We start from the raw sequence: 12,882 nt of genomic DNA, 5'->3' as shown, positions 1-12,882 counted from the left end.
CAGCCTCTGGATGGCTCCCCAGGGTGCTGCTCTCTGTGCTGAGAGGAGCAACTAGGAATACAAATGAGCAGAGCAGGGCCCATGGAGGATCCCAGCAGAAGGGAGAGCACCAGGGAGAACCCCTCATGTGCTGGGGAAGAGGGACAGGCTGCCTGGGAAGCCTGTAACAGTGGGAAGAGCTCAGGGGTCCAAGCCTTCCCTTGGCCTGAGGCTGTTCCAAGGTGAGGAGCATCACTGAATGGCTGGGAGAGGGATCTGGCAATGCAGGGAGCAGTTCCCTCACCCCAGTCAGTGGGATCATTCTCAGACAGGGAAATTCTTGGCACAAATGGACACATGTCATATTTTTCCTGAGAATTATCTTTGCAGAAAGTGAAGCTCTTGGAGTGAAGCTGAAGCAAAATTCATTGCTAGGACAGCTGTACCTCACTGTACTTCACCACGCCCCAAAGCTGCAGCTTCCCCAGCCCCAGCAGCTGGAGCTCCTCGCTGTATCCAGCTGTACCCAGCCTCCCTCCCTCCCACTGCCCCACAGCCCTCACCACTCACACAGCCAGGAGCTGGCGTCCCTGTGTGGAAGCTGCAAGATTTCTGGCTGTTACTTCCCCACCCACAAGAATTTTTAACTCAGAGAACTCCAATGAATATACCAAACGGATTTTTCCTTCCTTGAGGCATTTCCTCAGATTGGATTTTTAACAGGTGATAAATACTGGCTTACACACCTTTCTGTGTAGGCTCAGATTAAAATGGATCAAAACAGTATCAGAAAAAGGAAATCAGCCAAGCCAGGATAAGATACATGATCCTTCCAAGCAGGTTGCTGTGATGTTCAAAATACCACAATATTTTTGTTTGTTTGGGGTCTTTTACACCTTTTGGAATGATCAAGAACTTGTTCTTCCTTGATATTAGAAAATAATTAGGGGAAAAAAAAAGCATAGTAAGTACACTCTGATAAAATCTTCTTTTTGTTTAATCTCAGGTTAGTAATTAAGTGCTCAGAACAGGCCTGATCACCTGCAAATGCTGGATTCTGCTGTTTCTGAACACATTTGCTCCCCTCCCCTCCCTAGTGCCAGTGTTACTTCACCCTGCTGCCCTACCTTTGCGGGGATACTTTATCTTATCTGTGTACAGGAACTGCATGAGCACCTCAAAGGGCTGGGCCTCGGCCTCTCGGATGGGCACTTCCAGCAGTGGCTGCAGTCGGCACAGCTTGACATTCCCACCAATCCCATCCTTCTGGCATGTGGCGTGTCCCTCCTCTTCAATGTCTTGCTTTGATTTCTAATGAAACAGAACAACCACCCAAACATGGCACAAGCCTGTGCCAGTTCACATAAGTTACCACCAAACCAGAAGATCCTTCTCCTTCTCCTTACTCCACATTCTTCAAGACCCAGGATCTTTCTAGCTTCGTGATTATCTTGAAGATAACAAGGAATTCATGTCTTAGACTTACTGTTCCATATCCTGGGACATGGATGAGAACACAAATAAGCCCCTGGATGCAGGTCAGAAGCAGGACATCAGAGCAAGGGAGGAATGAACTGCAGTGAATGCACATTTCTGCCCACAGCAGGGACAGTCTTACTCTGTGGAGGAGGGACAAGTGGGAGTAGATTCCACAAACCCTGCCTTGCAAAGGCAGAGCACAAAGTGCTGCACAGAAGTATTTTAAAGCACTCTGTTACTTCAAATTTCACTTTGACAGCCTTTTCCCACAGCCTTTCCAGTGGCAAAACAATTGACTGGGGGGCAGTGAGGCATCCACATCTTACTGAAGATTGTGTGTTACTACCTCCCCAAAGGCCATTAAATGTTTGCTGCTGAAAAGCTAATAGCAATCAAAATTAATAGACAATGATTAGAGGCACCAGACTTTTACCTCTGGAAAAAGTAAAAAAAATACAAAGTTTAAGGGAACAGAGGCAGCTGAAACCCTTAGCATTGCCTCTCTTCCCTCTAATCTGTCTGATCTTGTGGGCTATCCCCATGACACAGCTCTTACCTCCCCCACAGGGAAGGGTACACAAAACCCTCTGGGGCATTCCACAAGATTAGACCTCAGACAGCTAGGAGAGCTTCCAAGAACCACACTGTCAAATCCAGATAACTGGATTAACTCTGGCTCCTCCATGTTACACTCCTGATACACATCCATACACTAGTCTTAGTTAATACTAATGATCTTTTTTATTTTACTTGCTGAAGAGCACCTTAGCATCAGACAATGCTCCTGTCCTCCGGCTGCCTCAACAGATACTACTTTTCTCTTGACAACCTTATTCCCAAACATGGATAGAATAAGCCTTACCTTGCTACAAGGCTACTTTTCCAAAATACTCACTTGTTTCACCCTCTCCCTGGCCTGCATGATTTTCTTTTTCAGCCACTTGCAGCGAGCGGTGACGATCGCAGTGTGCCCTCGGACTCGCTCCTCCTTCTGCCAAAGGCAAAGGTAGAAATCACATTCAACATTTATCCCCAAATCACAAGGTCATGGCAGAGGGCAGAAGTCATAGAAACCTGGGCTGAACCCCAGGTTACAATACATTTCAAGTTAAAGGCAGCCTTACATTTGCTCTGCACATACAGATGAAATTCAACACTTATTTCCCCAAAGGCTAATGGCAAACACCATTTGGGAAAAAGCCTGTGTCACATTCACTGAGTGGAAGCTGCTGTGTCACATATAGTGCTTTTTATTCTTGCATCTGATTTTCTGTTTAATTTTCACTTTTCAAAATAACAATATGATTTTTGCTATTGTTTGCCATAATTTATTTCACCTATTGTCGAGGATCCGTTCTCTGAGCTTTGCAGAGCCTTTTCTGACTTTTTCTTTTTGCAAAAGGAATGCAGGTAAGTTCAAATTTCTCATGTTTATCTTCAGACAAACTGTTCTCTGTTACATTTTTTAACTGTTTGCATTACTAGAGAACCATTCCCCTGTACCGCTTTTTCTCATTCTCTTTTATTTCAGTAATTAAAAATGGCTTTTGAAATGATAATGGGTTTGAAAAACACTGACCTCCCTTCCTAGGAGGCAACTGGGACCTGAGTGTACAGAGATCATTGGTAAATTTTCATATTGCAACTCTATATAACATGCTTTGATAAATTCAGGTTAAGTCGGTGACCCACAGATCTTCTCAGTTTAAAAGTTTCTTCTCCACTGCAGCTTTAAAAATTTATCTGCATCAGTGAAACTTACTAAACGAGGCAGACAGTTCACCAGTGATTCATTCCCAGGGTTTCTGGCACAACCACTGCACAATTTGCTTTTTCCCAGCAAACACACCACACACACAGTAACACCCCCACTGGCACCTCTCCAATAAATTCTACTCACCTCTCCCAAAACAAACTCCAAGTCACTGAACTGTCTGTTTTCCCACAGCCTTCCATAATCTTCATGGAGAGTGCATTTAGGGTAACAAGAAAACTAAAAAAATAAAACCCCACAGAAGACAGAATTCATTTCAGTAGCTATATAAACTTCAAATCTCCCATCACTCTGAAGCAGAGGAATCTGAGGTCAGATCTCCTCAAGGTCTGCAGCTTCCTCACAAGGGGTAGTGGAGGGACAGCTTCAATCTCTGCTCTCTGTGACCAGGGACAGGACCCAAGGGAATGGCTGGAGCTGTGTCAGGGGAGATTTAGGCTGGATACCAGCCAAAGGTTCTTCCCCCAGAGGGTGCTGGGCACTGCCCAGTCTCCCCAGGGAATGGGCACGGCCCTGAGGCTGCCAGAGCTCCAGGAATATTTGGACAATGTTCCCAGAGATGCACAGGGTGGGATTGTTGTGTCTGTGCAGCAGGGGTTGGACTGGATGGTCCTTGTGGGCTCCTTCCAGCTCAGGATATTCCTGATCCTATGACTCTATAACCAAAAGTGTCAAGGTTACATCTACTATCACTGGATTTTGTTATTAACTCAGCCTTCGTGTAGCACATAAAGTAGAATGTCACAAGCAAACCAAACACATGCAAGGGTTTTCCCCATGGTGAGGTTAAGGACAGATAACACAGTGTAACACAGAGGAACCTTGTTTCATCACAACTTCTAGGTACGAGGACTCGGAGGCTGGGAGTCTCACCTGCTCTCAGGCCTTGTCTGATGGTGACATGCAATAAAAATAGACTTGGCTGTACGTGGGATTTAATCTAGTGTGAGTATCCTGAATTTAAAAATTTTGATTCCCATAGCTCTGTCAGATGGGGGTGGGAGAGCTGCATGGAGATAAAACTGTAATACAAAACACTCTGCCCCAGAGCCCTGAACAGGACAGCACATGAAACAGCCAATTTTAATGAAATAATATAGCAAATCCCATCTGCTACACTTTCCAATGATTTGTCAAAGTTGTCCTGATCTCTGTAGGACTTCAGAAGGCACTAGAGAGCTTGACCTTACCAAAATGTCTGTCCAAATAACATTTCTCAAAAGATTTTTAAGACACACATTGACCTTTGAAAGCTGAATCTGAAATACAGAGGCTGCCTGTAAGAAGGCCATGGATTAAATGCTGTGCAGCTCATGGTGAGCTAACAGCTACTCCACAGACAGGACTTGTGGAATTGGTGTGGAAGTGAGTATGTTTATCAGCAAATTACCTGGAACCTGTACATCTCTCCACTTCTGATGTTATTGTCCACTGTGCCACCAAAGATGTACATAGCATCTGAGATAACTGCTGCTGCATGGAAGAGTCTCCCACTGGGTAACTGGGGAAAGAAAATAGGAAATAAACAGAGAGAAAAGGATAAAGAAGGCAAGGTAATAAATAAAAGCCTATTCGTCTGCCAAGAAAAAGGATCTGCTATTAACAGATCAACAGTAAAAAGGGAAAATCACAGAATATCTGTGGATATATATATGTGGAAGGAACACAAGGGATTGTTGAGTCCAACTGTTAAAGGAATGGGGGTCAAACCCACAACCTTGGCATTATGAGGACAGAGCTCTGACCAAACCAATGCAGCCCGAGGTCACACACTCACACACTCACACACATACACACTCACACACACACACATACACATATAGACACACACTCACTCTCACACACACACTCACAAACACTCTCACACACACACTCACAAACACTCTCACAACACAAATACACACTCACACATTCACACACACTCACACTCACTCTCACACACACATACACACTCACACATTCACATACACTCACATGCACACTTACAAACACTCACACACACATACACACTCACATTCACACACACTTGCACACTCACACCCTAACTCACACACATTCACACTGAAGCACACTCAGACAGACACACACACTCACAAACACACTCGCACACTTTACATCCTGTGACTGACATTTGCTGCTCCTCAGGATTCTCTCCTAGCGTGTCTAGAACATGTTGTCCAGTCACATTTAAGAACACCCATCCACTGCACCTTCTAATCATAGTGGTACCTACACAGGTCTACATACCAAGGCAGTTACAAAATGTATCATTTACAAAATTAAAGCCAATGTCATTTTCCACATAAACGCCACACATTCTTCTAGAAATAAGCAGATTCTGCAAAAGTGATCACTGTGCTTATTCCAAATGCTGACAGCTTATTCCATATGCTGTCAGGAACTTGAAAGGCGAATGATCATCTACCTCAGCAGGACTGAGCTCTGGGCCTGTGTGTGCCCACCTCCCCCAGAGCCTGAAGGGCTGAACCATCTGGCAAAGGCTCCAGGAACGTCCAGCGCTGAACAGGAGCCCAAGGCTGGAGCTGTCAGCAGAACTGGCACCTCAGAGCCACAGCTCTGGCCTCCATCCTGCCAGCTCCACAGAAAGAAAAGCCCCTCACACTGCAGCTATTTACAAGGCTGAGGGATCACACCATCCCTGCAACACACCCCACTCAGAGCTGCAGCATTGGGTGATTTTTGAAGAGTCACTACAAGCCAAAGCCACCATGACCCTCCTGCAGAGGACAGACTACAGCATTTTCACTCATTTCTTCTGAGGTTACACAAAGGTGTGTGAACACATCAGCATATCTCACTGAGAGCTCACAGAAAGCCTTCAAGTGGTGAGAGAAACTTCTTTTTTTTTTCCTCTAGCTTGATCAGGCTTTTCATCTTCCAGGCAGTAAATCTCATTAAATCTTTGCCTACAAAATAAAAAGCCCTCTGGTACAAGAAATCTTGGCTTCTTGTACATATTTATAGACACCACTCAAGTAAAGTCAAACATGAAACAAGATTATGTTTATCTGGAGAGGCAGATTTTCCAGGAAAGCATGCTGACTGGCAGTTCCCATTCCCACCAACTCACCCCTCTCACCACAGTATCACACAACAGCCTCATTTAGCCTGTTACTCACCGCACTTTCCATGCCTTGTTCTTCTCCTCAGACTACAGCTTTTAAGGAGACAATCTCCCAGTCAGTAACTAGGACATGGGTATTTTTCTCAGATGTACAAACCACAGACTTGCTCACCTGAAAAGGCACATTTGCCTGTGCCAGTTTAACAAACCCTATGGATTCCTCTGGATAAACAAGACGCCTTCTGTATCCAGCATATTTCATGGATACTTTATCAAGGAAACTTCATCAAGGAAACTTCAGAGTTAGCTCTAATAAATACTGTGATGGGTTATGGAATAACACTGATCTGTTAGTACATTCCTGCTTGGACCCAGTTCCATACCTCTCTGAAAGCGGATGAGATTACTGTCAAATATAATCTATTTTCTGTCCTCTGCTTGTTTTTAGCAGTAATCTCATTAACGAAATAAGATGTACTGATTGAAATAATCAACCATATTATAATGGGTTAAAAATACATCTGTCACCTTCATCAACTGGAGCTCCAACCTCATCCCAAAGTAAGAAGTTTGCTTGCCAAGACCCATTCCCACACAGCTAGGCAGGCTGGTGTTAGCTGTACTGTAACATCTTTCTCACAACTAACTGCAACCAAAACCAAACAAAAAGAACTGTTCTAGCAGAGCTCAAATGCAGCCCACCTGCTTTAGACTTATTCAGGTAATTTTCCACTTTTTAAAAATAAATAATATTTTAGTTTTGCTTTTAATTAAAATAATTCTCAAAATTCTCTAGTATTTAGTTTTTAAAAGCTGCCATTGAATTTAGCAACCAATTTTTTTTCAATCAAAAAGCCTTACAGCTTTGAAACAACTGGTGCCAGAAAGCAAACATGAACCACCTGAATATTTAGCCAAGTAAAATGTACTTGCCAGTCACATCATATTCAACTCCAACAATCTCTATGGAATGCTATAATGGTAATTTTTCTTTTGTAGTGGTTGGTACTAGCCAAGAAACCAGAGCTCTGCAGTTACTAATAACTTAAGTAATCAAACAATTTTACTTTCTAAATACACAGACCACATTTTTAAAGAGAGAAATGTAAAACATGGAGTGACAGCCTGGAACAGAAAAGGCCATGTCCAGTTCTCAAAACATTGTGCAGCTGAGAGTTTCAGGGTGTTTGTTTTACTGAAGCAGAACAGCAGAATTCAGGGCAGCTAAAACCCACATGGAGATGACAACGCTGCAAGTGGTGACATTTTGGTGCCACCTGCTTGGGGAACAATGCTCAGCCCTCCCAGGACTAAGGATTTGGCCACAGGAGCTTTGTTCCGTGCAAGGAAGGAAAGCTGGGTCCTCAAGACAATATTCAGCAGGAAAGAAAGGTTACTAGATCTCAGGAGCATGGACAGCTGTTGAGACATTCTGGCCCCCACATTCCTCATCCACCAATACCAGATACCCAGAACCTGCCCTAGCTTGAATTTTTCACTGGGAGATCTCCCAGGCTGCCAAATCCAGCGCTGAATGCACTCACCCCAGGTAGAGTCTATAAGAAACAGCTACAAAATACCATCTACTTTGTTAGCCAGGATGGTCAGAAAGGATGAGAGGAAATGGCTTAAACTGCAGCAGAAAAGGTTTAGATTGGATATTAGGAAACATTTTCTCCTTAAAGGGGTTGTAAGCACTGGCACAGGCTGCTCAGGGCAATGACAGATGTTCAAAAGGTGCATGGCACTTGGGGATATGGATTAGAGGTGAATGTGGCAGTGCTGGATGGATGGCTGGACTTGATGATCTTGAAGGTCTTTTCCAACCCTAATGGTTCTGTAATTCCATGATTTTAATTTCATCTGCTGGCACAGCTCCAGATGGCCCTGTGTGAATCCAAAGGGATTTGTCTTTCTTGTTCCCTTTACATACAGGAATGCTAAAAATCACAGACAAAGAGGCACTGCCAATCTGAATGTATTTGTCAGCTCTAGATCCTGTACTTACCTCTCCATCAATGTGATCTTCTTAATTAACAGTGCCTGACAGAAGAAATTCTGGATTCAATCCTGACACCTCCAATGATGGGGGCTGGCACCCCTCTCTGAGCTACATCACCCTGTTTCATTTGTTTGAGTGGTTTCTCTATTTAAAGTTAATGAGATTTGCATCTGAGGATCTTTACAAGATTCCCCCTGGAATCTTTGCTTTCAAAAGCAGAGCTCATCAGTCACCTTTGCTTCCCTTTCAGTACACCCTTCCACACTTCTGGCATGACTCAAGCCATCATTTTCAAAATAAAAGTATTTCAGAAGTCTTTTTTTCCTCTCATTTCTTGTGCTCAGATTCACACTGTAGCCTGTCCAGACAGCACAAATGGGGTTTGTTCTATGCTGCTATCAGGCTTCTAATTTGACTCCCAAAGCTGTGCATTAAAGTTGCCTCTCCCTGTGCCAGAGTACCCAGCAATCATTCAAATAGGTGAGATTACAGCCCTGAGCATCACCTCTGGGCCTGAGCACATACACTTTAAAATAAACTCAGTAATACCTGTGCAAACCCCTTCATAAACTCATTGATTTAAATTTTGATCTCACCAGGAATATATTCAGCTTAGCTAGAAGTCCTTAATAAATTAAGTTGAAGCAATGTAAAGTAAAATTAAATAGGGAAAGAAGTAAAATGAATAATTTCCACTCAGGGGTCAATAGTAGCCTGCTCTGTGCAATTTAGAACTTGCACATGCAGAGCCAATGCTTAAATGGTTCTTGGATTACAGCTTAAGTTAAATAGCTCATGATAAATTGCAAGGGGGAATAAAAAGGAGCAGAGAAGAAAAGGCATATATGAAAGTGGAATTTCTCTCTCTCTCTCCTATAATAAGTTTAATTTCTTTTTTTAAAGTCTTTTTCACTTTCAAATGTTTATTTATTTACCTCTGAGTCTGCTGTAGGTCCTTGTTTAACTGTTGCTATGCTGAAATCTAAACCAAATACATCCCAAGATTTTTTTAAACCCCAATCTCTCGAAGATACAGTGTGAGCTTCCTCTGGGGCAGATAACCTCTCAAGCCAGTGCTGGGTAGGACACCTGGTTACAAGGTTTAAAAAAAATGTGTGTAAAGGTATAGACGGGAAGCATGAGAGACTGGACACTGAGCAGCAGTCCCCTGCAGCTGAAGCTTCAGGTGTCAACGTCCCTGTGTATCCAAAACATTCAGGGTCAGTCCACAGAAAGGTCTGTGGTCTTGTATGGAGCCCACCACTGTGACTGAACCATTAGCATGTGGTGGTTTTCTCAAGGTTTGTGCAATGACAGAGACAGCAATGAAATCTTTTGCACTAGCTGCTTTTTGACTGCCCTCTTCCTCCCAATGGCTCTTCACAAATCACAGAATCTGAGACTGGTTCAGGTTGGGAGGGACCTTAAAGCTCACCTTGTTCCACCCTCTGCCATGGACAGAGACACTTTCTAGCCCAGGTTGCTCCAAGCCCCATCCAGCCTGGCTATGGACACTTCCAGGGACGAGGATGAGAAGCTGAGGGGTTTGCAAGCAGGCAAAATGCAGATCACAAGCTAAGATGGTCAAGAGGGAATATCAACCAGCTATTCCCAAGTCTGAGACACATCCCACATTTTGTCTTAATGAAAAAACAGGGCAGATGGATCACCCCAAAGTGACAACCTGTGTTTTATGTCAAAGCTGACTGTCACACTGGAAGAAAATGAAGCAAAGCCCTTTCTCAGCTGGCTGGCAGCACACACAGAGCCATGGCTTGCTCAGCTCTTCTGGACGGCCGGCAGAACTGGGTCATGGACAAAAATTCAACCTCCTTGTAGTGAGAGTCACTCTCTTGGCTGTGAAGAATGCATGAACTATGCTATTACTGCAGGCTGTGACTACTCGTGCTGTTGCAGCGCTTATCTTCTCTCTATGACTCCTTTCTCAGAATATTTAAATATGTTTCAGTGCTTTTGGTGATAGAAGTTTCAACATTATGGGCAATACTAGAACATTGCTTAAATAAAATCCTCTGCAGTTGTTTCAAGGTTCTCCTTTCTTAACTCTCAGCTCCTCAGAAGCTTTCTTACATTTACAGAAGAGGTTTATAATGATGTAAATGTTAATTTTCTTCACACTCAGCTATGAATGAGCAGGTATTATGGAAGGAAACTGTTGCACTGAACTCAAAAGCCAGTAATGATGTGCTCAGATTTCTTTCACAACACAGAAACATAAATGAGCCTCTCTATGCTTCAGTATCATTAAAAGCTGAAAGCTAAAATTAAATAAAAAGACCTAAAGCCATCAACAAACCAACCTAGTGAACCACCATAAACTAAGAGGTAAAAAAGTATCTATCTTCCTCTGAAACTGGAAGAAAACAATAAACTACAAAAGTTTATTGCTCCAAATGAGCTGTCACTACTGGGAAGTTGGGAGCTGTTCATACCTGAGATGTTTCCATGCTGTTACACCAGGCAACAGCATCAAACTCAAACAGATGGACAGACAGAGCTTTGGATAGTCTTTAGGTTCAAGGAGGTTTAAGGATTTAAAATGTTTTCCCATGCTGGGTGCAGACAATCTCTTCTTTCAGACAAAATTGGAACAGACACCTGTTACAGTGAACTTCAAGACATGCAGCTCTACAAATGAAGAGAAGCAGGCAAATGCTGAAGGATTTTACTGAGCCTTTCCATAGGCTGTTGTTCCTTTATTTGGCCTTTCCTTAGGCTGTCATTCCTTTCAGATTATGGCAACGGAGTCATCCAGTTTATCACTGCAGGTACCCAAGAGTAACCAAAGTGCTGTTTATAACCCAAACAGTACCTATTAATTTAAAAATATGGCCTGGTGTGAACTTTGGGAACACAGTCAACCATGAGCCAGGCAACTGCACTGCTGTCCCAAGAAAGTTACAAAGAGACTCTTCGTGGAAGCTACTTCTGCCACATGAAAGAGGTGACTGGCACAGTCAACAAGGATCTACCAAGAGCAAATTTTTCCTGACTAACCTGATCATCCCCTTCAAAATGCTTCATGTTATAGGAAGGCACTGCATTTTCAGCAAGTCTAGCAAGTCTATGCTTGATAGCAAATTGTCTGGAGCAGCCTCATGCTGAGACTGATATTCCAAAGGATTTAGCCAGGCTGGAAAATGGGCCAATGGTCACCTCAGGAAGTTCTGCCAAGTCCTGTCCCCAGAACAGCCATTCCTTGCAATGATACAGGCTGGGGACTGGCTGTCCAGAACACAAATGTAGTGGACAGGAAGCTGCAGAGGGTTCAGCAGCATCCTCTGGCAGCACAGCCAGCAGCCCCTCAGCTGTTCCAGTGGGCTCAAGAATGGGACTTGTCCTCCTCTACTCACTATTTTTAAGTCCCCAGCTGAAACACTCTGGGATCCCCAGTACAGAAAGAGCATTGACCTATGCAAGTCCAGTGGAGAGACACAAACATCAAGGTTGTGATCAAGGGCTGGAGCACAGGATACATGACAGGAGAGAAGGCAAAGGAGGCACCTTCCTGCAGGGAAGTCAGAGCTGCTCTTCAGAGAGTTGCCTGGTGGGGAGAGCCAGTAGACTCAAGTCAGCACAGGAAGTTCTTTCTTAGTGTGAGGACAATGTCTTTGATCATGATAGTGGACAAACACTAGATGGAAGCCAGGATCCTGGAGATACATTGGAATGGAATGGAATGGAATGGAATGGAATGGAATGGAATGGAATGGAATGGAATGGACAATGCCCTGAGTTGCCTGCCTCAACCAGACTTGCTCTGAGCATGTGCTTGGATTCAAAACCTTGGAAGTCCTTCCAACTCATCTGCTTTTGTGATTTTAAGACTTCCTCCTGTTCTTTAACACATTTCAGGGCTGGGAGCTCCGCTGTGCTCTTGTTACAATGGGAATTTTACATCCAAGATGGAAATTTAGCTTTCCCTTTTCCCCTCTGATGGTACAGACAAGAAAACAGGGAATAAAAGCTCTATCACAGATGCACAGAATGAACCACTTCAATAGCTAGTTCCATTCCTTTGCCCCAGACAGGGTCAACAATACTTATTTTGTTTCTGAGAGAAAAATCCAGCCCGTTCTTAGCGATTTCTACTGGTAGACTTCTCAGGACATCTCACGAAACTTTCAACACCACACTAATGTCAGAAAGCCAAAATATTTTGTCTGCAGTTTATTTATGGAGATTGCCATAACTACATTGTCAACATAAATGTATCTATTGTAGCTTAACAACTATGAAAGGCAGAAGATCACCTCTGTAAGCACCACTTCCTCATAGGAGCCATTAATACAAAAAGGAACTGTCATGGATTGAACCAGAAAACAGAAAGCTGAAGACCATGATGTAGAAACCTACAACTTCAGATAAAGCACAGAATCACAGGACTGGGTGGGAAGGGACCTTAAAGGTCATCTTGTTCCAATCCCAGCATGGCAGGGACACCATTCACTAGCCCAGGCTGCTCCAAGCCCTGTCCAATCTGGCCTTGGGCACTTCCAGGGACCCAGGGGCAGGCACAGCTGCTCTGGGCAGCCTGTACCA

General features: G+C 43.7%; 1 protein-coding gene across 2 annotated transcripts in view; it reads right to left on the bottom strand.

The window, feature by feature from the left end:
* The window catches only part of LZTR1 (leucine zipper like post translational regulator 1), a 36,460-nt gene that overhangs the window by 10,722 nt on the left and 12,856 nt on the right, over positions 1 to 12,882 (bottom strand). For both annotated transcript variants that reach the window (XM_021527667.4, XM_085561531.1), the window contains exons 10-13: positions 4,623 to 4,733; positions 3,359 to 3,451; positions 2,354 to 2,449; positions 1,107 to 1,290 (exon numbers count right to left, since the gene is read on the bottom strand). In XM_021527667.4, the coding sequence (XP_021383342.1) occupies positions 1,107 to 1,290; positions 2,354 to 2,449; positions 3,359 to 3,451; positions 4,623 to 4,733 (484 nt within the window). The remainder of the gene's footprint in view (positions 1 to 1,106; positions 1,291 to 2,353; positions 2,450 to 3,358; positions 3,452 to 4,622; positions 4,734 to 12,882) is intronic.

This window comes from Lonchura striata, chromosome 26, assembly GCF_050655825.1.
Source record: "Lonchura striata isolate lonStrDom1 chromosome 26, ASM5065582v1, whole genome shotgun sequence".
NCBI lineage: Eukaryota > Metazoa > Chordata > Aves > Passeriformes > Estrildidae > Lonchura > Lonchura striata.
The sequence above is the reverse complement of the archived record's forward strand: the minus strand, read 5'-3'. Positions and strand labels throughout refer to the sequence as shown.